This window comes from Malurus melanocephalus, unplaced genomic scaffold, assembly GCF_030028575.1.
Source record: "Malurus melanocephalus ecotype Western Australia unplaced genomic scaffold, MMel_1.1 scaffold_198, whole genome shotgun sequence".
NCBI classification, from domain to species: Eukaryota; Metazoa; Chordata; class Aves; order Passeriformes; family Maluridae; genus Malurus; species Malurus melanocephalus.
In genome coordinates, this window is record NW_026623430.1 from 283,118 (window position 1) to 298,591 (window position 15,474).

The window sequence follows — 15,474 nt, forward strand, 5'->3', positions numbered from 1 at the left end:
AATGGTAGATGTCTGTAGACATGAAGAGAATTGTTTTCTTCCACAGGTTAGCAGAGACCAAACTTTGAAGAAATACTCCAGTCTAACTCTGGTTGTACAGGATAAGAGGTGTTTTTGAAAATACTGCCATGTGTCAGTAAAAGTCTGCCACATTCTTTTGAGGTGTGGAAGATAAATTTTCTTGGACTAGTGAACAAACAGTATTTACATATATATCTTCAAGAAGATATATATGTATATCTTGAATATCTTCAAGATATCTTGAATATCTTCAAGAAGCCACTACATTTCTTTTTTGGCTTAATTTTTGCAAAGCACTCTTCATCTCTCTAGGTTTGATTTCAAAGTTCTGAATTACCTGTGAAATTCATTTTCTTATTACATTTTTCATGTTTGCATTCAGTACAGATTTTCTGRTAACCTTTCCATTTTCATGTTCTCAAACTTGACACTTTTTGCTTTACATTTATGCTGCATAGCAGGGTCTAGAAGTCTGTAGTCTGATACAGAGCTCTGATGCGACTGTGAACATCAAACTGGAGAGGTTTTGCTTGACTCACTGAGGCTTGAGCCTTGCTGTCTGTTAAAAAGTTATTAAACTGTTTGTAAATATAGCAAAATCTATTCTAAAATGGATTTTAATTTCGTGCCCCTGTGTTTTTAGTGGAAATGTGGGCCTTGACTTTATTTCTTTGATTCATATCTAGTCCAAACCTATACCTCATATTCTCCAACCAATTGTTTTTATAATATTATTGCTTTTTTTATTCCCCCACTTTGAGTGCCCCTGCTCTGCCCCCCACCCCTTCCAATGCAGTTGCTGTTAACTTCTGTGCTGAAAACTATGAGGCAATCAGATTTTCACTCTGGTCTTATTTTGCTGCTCTTGGACTTCTCAGGTTATTCTTTGCTGTGTACTGTAAACCATTTGGTATAGTTTTGGTGTAATTTTTGGTATAATTTTTTGCCATTTCCATAAGAAGTCATAATTTATAGGACCTATCACTGTGYTGTATGTTTAAACTACAGGTAATGTAATCTGGAGATTTCTTGAATTACCCAAAACTGTCTTACATTCCTTTGGTGAGAGGGGCAGCTGAGGTGCTCAAAGTCCCGGTGTATTCAGCAAAATTTGGTGGTGAAACAAAGCTAAGGACATCACCTGAAGAGATCTGTGTGTTTTTTATTCTGTTTGGAGTACAGTTATATAGCCAGTGGAATGACAATAGCTATTAATTTCATTAATTAATGTGTCCAGAAAGTCACAGGTCACTCTAAAATCATTGGTAGGGGCATACAGGGACATAAAAGTTTTATTTAATGTTTTAAGGACAGAAGGAAATGTCAGGTGTGAGCGCCAGAGCTGTCTCTACCCTAAGGTGTAGTAATGACACTTAAATATTGTTACTGGCAGGACAAGGTGTCAAATCTTTTGAGTCTTGCTACAGTCTGCTTTGTAGTGTCTTCATGTAGCATCAACCTTGCAATGCTGAAAKCAAAGCCTACTAAGGTTACTGTAACAGCAACCTTCAGTGATGAAATAATTTAGTAATGCTCTTCTATTTTGACTTGAGAAAGACTGGACTGTTTTTCGCAGCACACTCTTTCTTGTTGCTTGAAGAGTGCAGGTCACTTTCTGTAAATTTCTTTATTTTCCATTGTATTCATCTTGAGGTATGAGATTGGAAAGAGAGCTGTTTTTTTCCTATTACCTGCTGCCTTTGCTCTTAAATGGACTTAAAAGCTCTCAGTGTATCACAGTGTTAGTTTGTTGGAAGTATGGGGGTGATGGAAAAAAGTAAAGAAGTGTTTCAGTTTGGGTTTTAGCTGACAGAGTATTGTTCTTTAATTGCTGATGGAGACTTTTCTTAAAATGTGTTTCTTTAGAGTGTATGGTATATTGAAACATTTTATCAGGGTGTGCTTATATTTGCATTTTTATATCTATGTATGTACACGTTCACATATAATTTATATATTTTTGTGTGTAGATGTATATATTTTTATATATCTGTATATATGTATAGGTGCCTGTATACATATGTGGGTGTGTATAATAGCACTTAATATTTTAAATTCCACTTACTACCTTTGTTACATTTAATTAGTAAGTTTTGTTTATTTCTTCTATTACAAACTCACCCAACTATAATTTTTCTGAGCACTTGACATCCTTATCCTGCTGCATGATAGACACATGTCTGTCTTGTGGAGTGTTGAGTGTTTGCTGCTTTCAGTGAGCATGTTAATAAGTATTTTGACCTTTGCTACTTTCAGTAAGCATGTTAATAAGTATTTTGATCAGAAATTAATTTTTATGTTGTAACAGTTTTTCTGATTATCATGAAGTTGATATTTTGAATGCTCTTGAGCACAGGACAAGCAAAATATTAACAGAATCATAGAGAATCACTGAGTGCCTGAAACTGGCAGATGCTTTTGGTGATTGTGTAGTCTCACTCCTTCAGCAGGTCCAGCCCTCTGTTCTAGCAGTATCACCTTGAGCAGGCTGCACAGTACTGTGTCGAGTCTGAGTATGTCCAAGAATGGAGGCTSTGCAACATCTCTTCCAATGTTTGTCCACTTCTAATGGATAAAAATAATTTTATTATGTTTAGCTGGAATTTAATCTGGGKTTTTTTTTGTGTGTGCTTATTACCTCTTTTTTTTGTCACTGATTACCACTTACAAGAGGCTGGCTTATTCTTCTTTCTAGATTCCCATCAACATATATCACTGAACTTTCCCTTCTCCAGGCTGAGCAGACACAGCTTTCCCAGCCTCCCTGTGTATAGCAGATGGTTCAATACYGTAATCATCTTTGTGGCTCTTCTCCTGCCATGTGGGCTCACTCCTGCCATGTCCCTGAATCTCTTGTGTTGGGGAGCGCAGAACTGGACGCAGCACCAAGATGTGCCTTAAAACTTCTGAATAGAGGGGAAGGATCACATCCCTAGCCATGCTGGCAACACTGGTCTCTCTGCAGCTCAGGCTGTCATTGGCATTTGACACAAKGCCATGTTATTGGCTGATGGTCATCCAGGTGTCCACCAGGATTTCCAAGGCATTTTCTGACAAAGTGTTTTCCAGCTTGTCTGTCCTGAGATTGTGCTTTTACCATATGATTATTATTCCCCAGGGGTGGTAATTTGCACTTGTCTTTGTTGAACTTCTTGAGGTTCCTGTCAGGCCATTTGTGCAGTCTGTTGAGGTCCCTCTTGRTAGCAGCATAAACATCTGTTGTGCCATGCCCCATTTTTGTGTCATCAGCAAAGTTGCCACAGTGCATTCTGCCCTGTTGTCTGGGACATGAATGAAGATGTTGAAAAGTGTTGGCCCCAGTGCTAGCCTGGACTCCTCAGGTCTTGAACTGGACTTTGTGCCATTGATCCTACTTCTTCAAGCCTGGTAATTCTACCCAGTTCAAGGGAACTTYGCCATCTACTATCTAAAGCCCATACCTCATCAGTCTGTCTGTGAGCATTTTATGGGAGGCAGTATCAAAAGTCTTACTACAATTAAGGAACACCCGCTGCTCTCCCCTTATCCGCTGAAATAGTAAATTCCTCAGGGAGGGCTGCTAGGCTAGTTGGTTAGAGTAGGGTGCTAATAACATCAAGGTTTGTGGGTTCAATGCCTGTAAGGGCCATTTACTCAAAGTGTTGGACTTGATGATCCTTGTGATTCCTTTCCAACTCAGAATATCCTATGTATATTATTTCCCCTTATGCTGACTCCCAGYGATCATCTTCTCCATTATATGGACCATCACCTTCCCAAGATGTGGTTGACTTCTCAAATTTCTCAGAAACTTCTTTTTGAACATAGGCCTTCCTAAAGAGCATGGATCTAWGCGTGGCAGTGCTCCAGTCATGTGAGGTGTCCCACTTTGTCTCTGTGATCCCAATGAGTCCAGAAAATACAGGCAGATCTCTCATTCCTCCTGTCATCTTCCRTGGAATGTTCTGTGTGCATTTGAACAGCAGCTTCAGATAGACACTCAGTTGCGCYTGTTTCCCAGTGTGTGGAAAATCACGCTGTAAAGGCCAGTGTCCAAAAAGGAGATGGAGGAGTCCTACAAGAATCAACTTCATTTGAATAAAGGGAGAGAGTGCACTATACCTCTGTGGGGTCCCTCTTGAATTTCTGGAGGACACAGCCTCCTTTTATCCTAAACTTCTTCCTGTATGTTGCCCTCCTTCTTTCCCCCTTGGCTGAGGTACTGCGAAGGTACAGCCTTCCCAAATTGCCTGCTACATATTCCCTATTGGAAGCCAGTTGTACAGCTGTCAGAAAGTGCTAGTATATAACTGTGTCCTAATTTCTGCTGCTGTGCTTCTGAACATATGCAATACATAATGCAGTTCCACTTTGGTTTTCTTATATCAAGAGTCCTTAGTGGTAACTCCTGTTAGGTACTTTACAATTTATTCAGAACAGTAGGACTTAGTGTTAAGTCCTTGTAAACATGATTACCATATCCTTAAGTGTTGTCCTGTGTTGCTCTGTTCACAGGCTTTCTGAAATGGTGCTTTTCACAAAATTAAATTGTTTGATTGTTGTATTGTACATGTAATTGGAAGTCTTATATGATTATTCAGATGTATCTGTATTAAACAGGTTGCATAGGTTTTAAGAAAAAAAWTTTGGGAACTTACCTTGAAATTGTTCATTTGTCATTCTGTATTTTCCCTGGAAAAAAAACAATGAAATTGGTCTTGCCGGTTACCTTTTGTACACTAGTCTTTGCCTGGACATCTCCAGCAGTCTTAGAAAAATGCAATGATAACTCCTATTGTTAATGATAATTCCAGGCACAAAAATGTTCCATATATGTTGGAGGTTACAGAGACAATTCTTTGAGGAAGTAAGGAAGTAAATTAGTTGGAGTGCTGAATACACGTTTTGGTGTCTGAATTCAGTACTAGTATGAAATGTGCTTGTGAATTTAAAGGGAATTAATAGAAAATACATAAATAGGGATTAATAGAGTATTCTGAGCTTCTAATATATATTGCAGAAAATATTTAAAGTGTTAATCACTGTTTATAGAAAGTGTTACTGTACTTTGACCTTCATTTAGAAAACCCAGCCGTAAAATTTTCAAGAAAACCGATTATGTTAGATCTATCCTATGGTTGCATTACAAAATCATTCCATTATTGTCTTTTTCAGGCTTTTATTATGTTCTATGGTATGCACCAAAGTTTTTGCTTACTTTGTTTACGGTTGTTGCAGTATGTCATATCTGCCGACAAAAAGCAATTTAGCAGCAAACATGCTTTATGTGTCTAGGGAGTAGATGCATTTCAGAAAAAAAACTTGCTTCACACATACTCTGCAAGTTCAAGAAAAAGTTTTATCTTTTTCTGATTTTTCTAGGTTAAAAAATAAAGTTATTTACAGTTGATGTTTTCTACATATTTTACATTTTGACATGTACTCCTAAAGAGTTAACTGAGTATTGATTAGAAAACTATGCATTAGTGAAAATTCATTTATTTTACAGCAGTTAAAGCATTAGAGGGAAATTGAAAGGCATTCCATTTAGAAAGTTAACTGTTCTGTAGATATTTCTCACAAATGTATGATAAATATTTTATATGTAACTTACAGTGTTTTTAAGGGAAATGACAGAAAAATAAATGAAGATAGGAAGCTCATTATCTACAATAAAATTATTTGCATACAATTTTTAACAGAGGTTGTGATTCTTTTTCTTAATTTCTCTTAATTGCTTATTTTGCACAGGAAGGAATTAGAGGAGCTTCAGAATCTTTACAGACAAAACATTGACTATACAACACAGCAGGCTGAGCTGATAAAGCAGTTACAGGCTCTCAATGCTGATACACAAAAAGTACTGCAAGACCAAGGATATTCTCACACAGCTAAAACAACATCATATCAAAAAGTATGTAATTCTGCTTTATTAACATGGGGTTCATTTTAATATTCATCTGTACAATATCAATGGCCAGAGTAATCAAAGCACTTTGTATTCTTTATATCTCTGGCTTTTTATTATTGCCAAAATATAGTTGAGTGTCAGAGTTTATTGTCCTGATTGCATACTAGCATATATGGCTCCTTGCATACATTGAACTGATGAGCCTTAAAAATTAATAGGATTGAATTGCCAAGCATGTAAGTTTATCCAATTTGGTGTTAACTGTTTTTCTTCTTCTTCCTCTGGAGGACAGAAGCTTTCATTTACTAAATTCTTAGAGTTGTTTTTCATAGTTTAGGGGACAATATTCTTTTCACTTRTAAACGAAGTGTGTGAATCCTCAAGCATTTTAGTGGCTTAAGATACAAAACCTACTCTACTCTAAATTAAAAATTGTTACTATAATATCTTTTTAAATGGTTAACTAGTTCAAAAAGTTGGAACAATATGTACATTTGCAGAACAGTTTTTCATATTTTCGTTGAATGTCAGAAAAAATATTAACCCTTACAAGCTGTCACACATGCACTACTCAGAACTACCTTTAGGTTTTCAATATTAAAAGATGCAGAACATGTTTGCTTCCTTTTTAGAAAGATTAAGAAGGAAGAAGACACGGAAGAATTTGTATAAACAACTTTCATACACGTTCTACTGTCTTGGAACTACTTTTTCAAATTGTGTGTTGTCAGTGGTTTTTCCCAGAAAGAAATTTCTTCCCTTTATCATGTTACTTAAAGTGTGCAGTTTGTGATAAAATTTTGAAACTAGGCCTGAGTCAAGCCAGAATCACTGCTAGCATTCTACAGATGTGTTTGGTTAGTGTTTTATAGCTCATAGTGTCCAGCACATTCTTGCCTGCCTGACACTGTACCTTGTACCTGTACCTGACATGGTTTGCTAAGGTAGTTATAAATTCTGTGGAATATCAGCATAAAGAACCACTATGTTTAAAAAGGAGGGGAAAGGTCCCAAATACCCTACAAAACTCTACAGTTTGACTACAGTGATGATAGATATTAAATCTCTTAYGCATTGCAATAGTAGTCCTGTGAAGCTACAGGAGACTTTCCATCAAAGTTGTTCAGAACATGTAYAAGGCAGAGGTATTTATCTTGCTGGGGCAAGACAAAGTAAATTCTGGAATGAGAGAAAAGAGAATATAGGTATCTAGAGCTGCTGGTTTTTTTTTATTTTTGATCCTCCMGTCAATGTTTCTGAAGGTATCAAGTGGTTCCTCTGAGTCACACAAAAAAAAWAAATAAAGAAGTGGTGAAAATGAAGACACTATGAAGTGTCTTCACTGGTGTCTATAAAAGTGAACCTTTCCACACAAGCTCTACATCAATACAATATGAAAGAAATTAAAACTGGGTTTTCATGACACTGTTTTAAAGCATGACAGAGCKTCTTAATAAAGGTTACTTTGCCTTGCACAGTAGTGATTTTGCCAGTGTTTTTTCACTTTGAGAAAGAATTTGACCTGTCMTATGAAAAATAGGTCCTTAAGTTGTATGTAAAATCGATGGGTGTATTGATATAGCTRTAAGGTTGACCTGCTTGTAATCTGGGCTTGGTTCAATATTTGGGATTGTTTTAGAAAGCTACTTCACAGTTCTGAGTCTGTCTTAGGCAAGATTTAAAGCTTATACCTGTCTTATAACAACAGTGTGGTTTAGAAGATGAGCACTAATTTTTGGTAGCTGCTAAATACTTCCAACTTATAGATGACCCTGAMATTTGCTGGTTTGGATGTGTTGAATTCAATAGTTTTTCAACATGGTGGAGTAAGGTTTGCCTCTTAAACCAGCAAAAGTTAACTCAGATATTCTGAAAAATTACTATTGTGGAATTGCAAAGTTCATTTTTCAGCATATCAAACCTGAAAAAATGTGAAAAAAAAGGAAAAAGGTGAAAAAAGGAGCAAATGAAGTTCCCTAAGTCAGAGTGGAGTAGAGCTAATGTTGATGGCAAGCTGAGTTGAGAGAACTTTGGAAGGGGAAAAGAATTCCTTTTTCATGACAGTCCTATTTTGTATTTCTGAACAGAACTGTATAAAACAGCCAAACGTAATTGCTTCAAAGAAATGTGGATTTTTTGACTTGCAAGATATGCACTCCTACTGAAGTCACAGCAGGCTTTTGGAAAACTCAGCATCTATAGAAATAATACAAATGTCTATTTTTTTCCATTGAATGAGAGAGGCACAAACTATTGCAGACAAATCTGTGTTCTGTTTGTCTTCCCTGCATTAATAATATGCAGTCTGCAACAGCTAGATAAGGATGTGTCAGCTATTCCATAAATACAGTCACAAAGGAATATTTTCCTACTTCTTCAAATGGCATTGAGCCTATCAGCGTGTACATCCTATGATATATTGTCCCTTACAGCAAGATCAATGACCTCTCTATTAGTGGTCAGATAGGCACTATGTGCTCTAGCTCAGGCAGTTTGGTTGGCTCACAGATTCAAAGTTCACGTTAACAGTCTACCACTGAGCAGAACAGATTTTTGTGCTGATGTTACTGTATAGCATGAAACAGTAGACTAAAAAAAAGGAAAAAAAAAAAACATTTCTGATAAACCTGAAGTCATAAACTTGCACTGGATTGTGTGTAAATCCACTGAGAACCACAAATTCTCTTTCAAGTCCAGCTGTAGTGAGCATCATGTAAGGATCTGTAATCTGTTTTATCAAGTTGGGTTGACTTGTCATACCTTTTTCTCTCTTAAGTACAGATTTTAAGGATGCTATGTTCTACAATAACTCGTTTACATTAGAGATTTTATGGAAACAAATTGATGTCTATTTCATATTGCACCTGTAGTTCATATTCTCAAGGATAGAGAATATTTTTCTAAAATGTGTAGCATCTGCTTTAGTGGTCCCAAATGCTCTGGGGACTTCATTCCTATGCTGCATTTAATGAGACTCAATAGATTTGTCCTCACCAACGATTTCAAGGTGGAGAGATTTCAATCAATACTAGGGATAATAAGACAAGAAGAGATGCTAAAGTCCTTTACCAGCTTATCAGAGTTTTCTGAAATTTACAATTTAAGGCCTTTGTTTTTATAATGCGGTACTTTTACTTGATCTGATATGATCTTTAGGATCCGTGTTAATCATACTGATTAAAAGTCTTTCACTGGAAGGCCTTTTTAGTGGAGTGGAAATACAGTTATCATTCAACAGGAAATTATAATATATGTCCTGTGACTTAGCTCTCAAATAGACAATTATGRTATAGTGCATGTCTGTGGATGAAGAAAACCATTGCTCAATAGTTAGATTTTTGGTGTAATTAGAAAGCATGGTAAGAGTTTTCAGTTATAAGGCATCTCTAAATGGTAGGGATAGTACAGGTTCCTAATCCCATTGGAATAAAAAGCCTAAATTCACACATGATAAAGCAGGGGAGATATATGTACAGTCAAATATGCTGAAGCCCACCTAAGTGAATTGTCATTTTCCTGTCTACTTTGGGAAAGATGTGAGGCTCTCAGATCTTTAACAGATTTGTATACTTTAGCTGAAGCTCAGATACTGTTTCCTATTGTTGGAAAGTGTGTTAATTAAGGTAGTCTTTGTTACTKGTATGACAAGCACCAGTACACTTGGTCACATTCTAGCAAGTAGATTTTGACATCACATTTACCCATAGGTTAAAATTGAAGAAATCCTGGGTAGACTCTGGTTCTCTTAGAGTGGTGTTAAATTGTGCAGTCACAGACAATGATTTTCATGCTTGAACAGTAGTTCTTGTGTGTAATGGTATAGATTGRTATCTGCAGAATATTCAAGTATTTGTGGGGAAAAGAAGTAAATATAGATAAAATAAATATCATGAAGGTGCTACATTTAGTCCATCTGGACTTTTCACCTTCATCCTAGAGTTTCTTCAGCTGATTTCTGCCCTTATTCTTTTCGAGTTGTCATAAAAAGGATGRGTTTTAGCATGGATTTTTGTGATGGTGGTGTAATAATTTCCATTATAGTTTTACTGTGTCTTAATTTAGACTAACTGTTAAAAATTCATGTCATTACTATGTGTTCAATGTTACTGTGTGTTTGAGTTCATAAACAATTGGACGTGACATTTAGTACTATGGTTTAGTTGATGTGATGGTGTTGGTCAGAGGTTGAACTTGATCTTGGAGGTCTTTTCCAATAAATAGCATGGGTTCATTATTTAGTTTTACTAGGTTTTTTTTTTCTTTAATTTTCTCAGCTTTCCTTGGTCTGACAAAAGATAATTTTGCCATCACACATATTCGATGTATGTCACTACTTCCTCTTCCCACCATTATCAGGCTGTGATATAATTTCTGTTACACGTGAGCAGGCATTTGAGTTCCATCTTTTGGTTCAGGAAGTCCTCTCTTTGGTTTGGCATTTTTTGGTTACAAGATCACATTATGTTTTCATAATGTGATAACCTTYATTTCAAGTAACTCTTCAAAGGTGCACCCAAGAAGTGTTTTCTGGTGAAATCAGATAAATAATTACCAGAAATCATAAGAACAGCTAAGAAATATGAAATGCCTTATTTTTTTTGTATAATTCAGCTAAATTATTCACTTTTCCTTTGTGTTATATAGACTAAATTGATCACAGTGTACTGATTTCTGATACCTTTAATGTTTTCTCATTTGTTTCACCTGTAACAGTCCATGCTGTCTGTCAGAGAAAGGACAGCCATAATATGYTAAGAAGAAATTCTCCAAGTAGTCTGTCAACAGTTTTTGCAGAGCAGTTGTGTTTTGCTTGCTGGTGCTTTTTTTTCCCCCACTACCAAATGCCATAAGATGTTGTAAGGAATTATTTTAAATATTTTCATTTTAATTTCTGTCTTATAAACACAATTTATTTTTAGAACTTTTCTTGGGTATCAAAAGCTTTACTGGGTAAACTGACATCCTGTTGGCATTCAAGYAAGGTATAAATGTTCCCATACATACAGTCAAGATTCCACTGGTTTTTTTTTTCTGTGAAGTTTGCTAGTTCTGAGATAAATGATATACAGTATTTTTGTCTTTCTTTTGGATATTCTGTGCAATGTTCCATCTCTAGTCCTCTGATCTCCATTTTACATCTTGTTTCTCTACACGTGTCTTTATTAATGGTAGACATCTTTCATTGTGCTGTGCAATTCTGAATGTTTTGCTGGATTGTGATTCAATGGAGTACCTCTTCTAAAAATGGATCAGAAGTGAGCTGTAAACCCCAAACAATCCAACGYAAACATTAAGCATTTATTTGATCTACAAAACAATAAAAGAAAAAATGGTGAGGCAAATGGAAATTTGGAAGCTGTTCCAGTTACCTGTTTTGTTTTCTAACAGATAATTCTTCCTGATGTTGAATTCCTTAAAATAAGGAATCTGAGTCTTATTGCATAGTACATTCTGTTGTTTAAAAAGCATATAAGCCTTAGTTTAAAAAGATGAATAGTGTAAAATGGTTTTTACACATRGATTTACCTGGCTTTGCACTTGAACCTGTTTTTGTTAATGCTGATATTAAAGCAGGAAAGGTTGGAAAAGTTTATGCAAGTCAAAARACATGCTATTTGTCTTGTCCTGACAAATGCTGACTACCAAAAAAACCCATTAGCTACATTAGGGGATGTGGCTGCCAACTAGGAAAAAGCATCATATTTTTGATGTTCTCCATTCATCTTACTAGGGTGTTACCTTTCAGATACTATAATTATAACCACTTAAGTACTGCTAGTCATAAAAGCAGCAAATTGTCATACCAGTGTGGTCGAGCTAATGAGATGATATAGTTACAGCTGGAAGTAACTGTGTCTTCATGTTCCATTCGTTTGGAAGGACATTATATCAAAATCCATGGTTTTGATAAATGAATTGTTTGTTTTCCTGTGAGATCCTTATTTCCATAAGAAATTGGCTAGTTTTGTTCATGCACTTCTAGAGTTGGTGTAACCATTCTTAAACATAAATATAAAAGAAAGATTCGGTAGGCACACAACTTTCAATGCAAATGTTTAATGACTTGGACTCATTTAAAATATCAATCTATCTGGACTTTGAATTAATTTTGCCTGAGAAGCATGATCTCTGATCTGCGTTGGAAATAAGCAAGAAGTAATTCACTTTGTCCTAAGTGGATTTTGAGAGCCCATGAGTGTAGAAATTTACAGGAGGGAGAAAGGCTGATCATTGTTTCCAAATTTCTCATAGTCTTAGGTAGTTTCCCAGTCTAAGAATTGCGATTGTTTTTCAAAAGYTTTAACTCCTAACTGATGTAAACAAATGAAAGAGAGAACAAATTGCATCATTTAAATAAAACTGACAACACAAAGAATAAAATGAAGAGTTACTTTTGCATTCTGCTGTAAAAAGTATCCAAAATTTTGTTAACATGCTGTCTTTCTCTGGTTGAAAAGCTCTAGTATGCCTTTTGTGAATRTGTCATAGCGCTCATTTTTGCCTGGATTTTGTTTACAGCTGTATTTCCCATCACCAACTTTACGACCCTTTATAAATTTTAGAAGGGTAATGGTTGTTGTGTTGGTTGCACATCTGGGGTTTCTGGAGGGGAAGAAACAGTGGTTACCTTTGCTGACCTGTTAGATAACCAGAATTATCACGATTTATGGAATTGTGAAGTCAAACATGTTTAAGAGGAACCTTCTAACTAATTCTGCTGTCTCTTGACTGCAGCATCAGAATACAATGGATTTGGAATAGAAGCTTAGTTAATAAGACACCAAAGCAATATGGACATCTACTGATTTTCCTACTATTATTTTTAAACAATGCTTCCTAAAAACAAGAAATTGGTTTAAGTGCAGTTTTATTTGTGCCATGAAATATTGATTTCTTGAGCATGTTTAGCTTAACACTTGCTGAAAGTTCATCCTTTAGGATGTGCTAACAGTCTGTCCACACGCTAATGTATCTTCATCAGATACTGAGTAGCTAGGAGGATAATACATCAGTGTTGCATGTGATAGGAAGACGTTTTCATGGATTTGAACTTTTCTTGCTGTTCAGATTACAGTGTAGTCAGGCGAAAATTATTTTTTTATTATTGGCTTTTATTATCAAGAATATCTCTGTTTACTTCCATTAAAGGTAAAATATGCCTTAAAAATACTGTTATGTTAATCTAGTCAATGTGGCACTTGTTTTGGTGAGAGCAAACGTGCTGCATTTTATTTTGACTATTCTGGTAATGTTTGGGATGCAAAAATTCAAATCTGCTGTATGGAAAATTTCTATTTGCATCTGGGTATGTGTGCATTTAGTTGTACAGTTGGTATACCATAACTTTTACCCATCTGAACAATAAATATTTAAATATTTAAATTGAATGAAAAGGAACTGAAGCAGTCATTTCTTCCTTGACTTCTACTTTTTATGTGTGCAAACACCAAAGACAATGTCACCAAAAGATGTTACTTGATCAAAGAATAGTAATTACCAGGCCTTTAAAAGTTTCTGTTTGTAGCTGTAGCATTTGACCAGTAAATGYATTCTACCTAATACAGAATTCACTTGCACTTTTGTAATAGTATCATAATTTCTCATTATGGAGTTTTTAAAACACTCAGAATAGAAGAGATCAGTAAAGCAATGGAAGTGCATAGATTGCACATAGATGTAATTTAAGATTATTAGACAAAAAAAAAGGCGAATTTTAAACTAAAATAAAAAGATTTACATCAAAAATACATAAAATATTTTAAAGCTGCACACATTATTGCCATGCAAAAAATCCATCAATATGTATTTTCAGAGTGTGATTTACTGGTTTTTAACATTAGTTTTTCAGTAATTTCAGTTTTCTAAGCTTATGTAGTAGATTCTTTAAAATACTGATTTTGACTGAAATATAAATAGTAAAAGATCTTCCCTGGATACGGTAACTGTAGTTTGCTTTAGCAGTTCTAATTTTAATCCAATATACTTATTATTTCAATGTGAATGTTTGAAGTCCATGTTTGAGGCTTGATTTTCTGTCTTGGTAATGATACAGCATAAAAAAAAAGGCAGATATCCCATTATAAGTGTGATGTTGTAAATTTACTTTTATAGTTTTTGATAATTTCAGTTGCTGAAACTAATTYCTAACAAAATGCTTTTAACATTACAATTATTTCGGCTTTACTGTTAGAAAACATACTGATTTAATTTATTTGCAGTAAAAAAATTCTTGATATTGCGCCCCCTATGGAGCAAAACTTGACAGAATTGTCTTCCAGTTTTTCGAAATACTYAAGTTAATCTAAAAAATAATTTTAAATCGTCACAAAGATGATAAAATGTAAATTTTAAAGCAACTAACAAATACTGTAGTAAAAAGGTATTTGTAGTGGACATGATGAAAATAAATAAATCTGAATATTATTTCTGTGTAACACTGGAGCGCACGAGGAATGCAAAAGAATGATCACTGTTTGCCTAAAGGCTCAGCCTTTGGAGAGAGTAATATGGTACTGAAATTGACCAATTTACATGGCACAACGTGCTGAGTAAATAATTAGGCTTTAATGRTGGAAAATACCAATAACATTTTTCAAATGGTTGTAGTCTGCTAACTGCAAACTGTCTGTTATTTTGAGATTATTACCCTTACAAGATGGACGGGTATAAATTGTAGCTTATAAAGGTGAATTTGTTCCATACTTAAATATGCAATTGAAAAGTAATTTTTTAATGTTTGAAATACATAGGTACGTATAATTTTAACTTTGCATTTGCAACACATGGGATCTTCAATATTAATGATGTAATTTTAATTTTTGTTAGATTTTTAGTATCAAATTAATTATGGTGTCTTACAGCTACACACTTTAAAAGAATATTAGTGCAAGCATATCTCTGTTTCTCCATCAGAAAAGCAGTAATTTGTCACTTCCCAAATGTGTTTTCATATACTAATGTGTTTGTGAAACTGCATTTACAATGTTTTGTATACATGTCTTTTAAACAAAATGCAAAGGAGAAAATACAGGCATTTTTTTGAAGTACTGTTATTTTTGTAAAGACCTAGAAAGTCTTTGAGCTGCTATGTTTCTGAGATAATACATATACAAAGGACTCTGTACAGAGTGGTTTTTGGCCTCAGAAAAGATGTGAAGTTATGACTTGTCTAATGAAGTCAGTGAAGTCATTGTTGCTATTGGGATCACTATATTCTAGAATTTGATCACCATAAAATGCAATTTCAGTTATATCTTGGGTATGTATTACTATGACAATTTGGGACTTCACCTGCAATGTTTATTTGCATATGTATATGTGCCAGAATGCAGGCATGTGTTGTCTGTAAAACAAGGAAGGGTGCTTTTGTGCAGCTTTTGAAATTACTTCTAAAAAAAGGAAAGAAATGTCATGTACTTTAGGAAGTAGTATAAGTTTTGAAAAGTAATTTACATCCTGTTCAAGAGTGCCAAAAGGACAGAAAGAAAAAAAAAAAAAACAGTTTTGAAGAATAGTTTAATTTTCATTTAGTTTAGTTTGACATTCCATATCTATTTGCAATG

At 34.9% G+C, this 15,474-nt stretch overlaps 1 protein-coding gene across 4 annotated transcripts in view; it reads left to right on the top strand.

Moving 5' to 3' along the window:
- The window catches only part of CNTLN (centlein), a 180,488-nt gene that overhangs the window by 50,313 nt on the left and 114,701 nt on the right, over positions 1-15,474 (top strand). For all 4 annotated transcript variants that reach the window (XM_057373456.1, XM_057373457.1, XM_057373458.1 and 1 more), the window contains one exon: positions 5,752-5,914. In XM_057373456.1, coding sequence (XP_057229439.1) covers positions 5,752-5,914 — 163 coding nt within the window. The remainder of the gene's footprint in view (positions 1-5,751; positions 5,915-15,474) is intronic.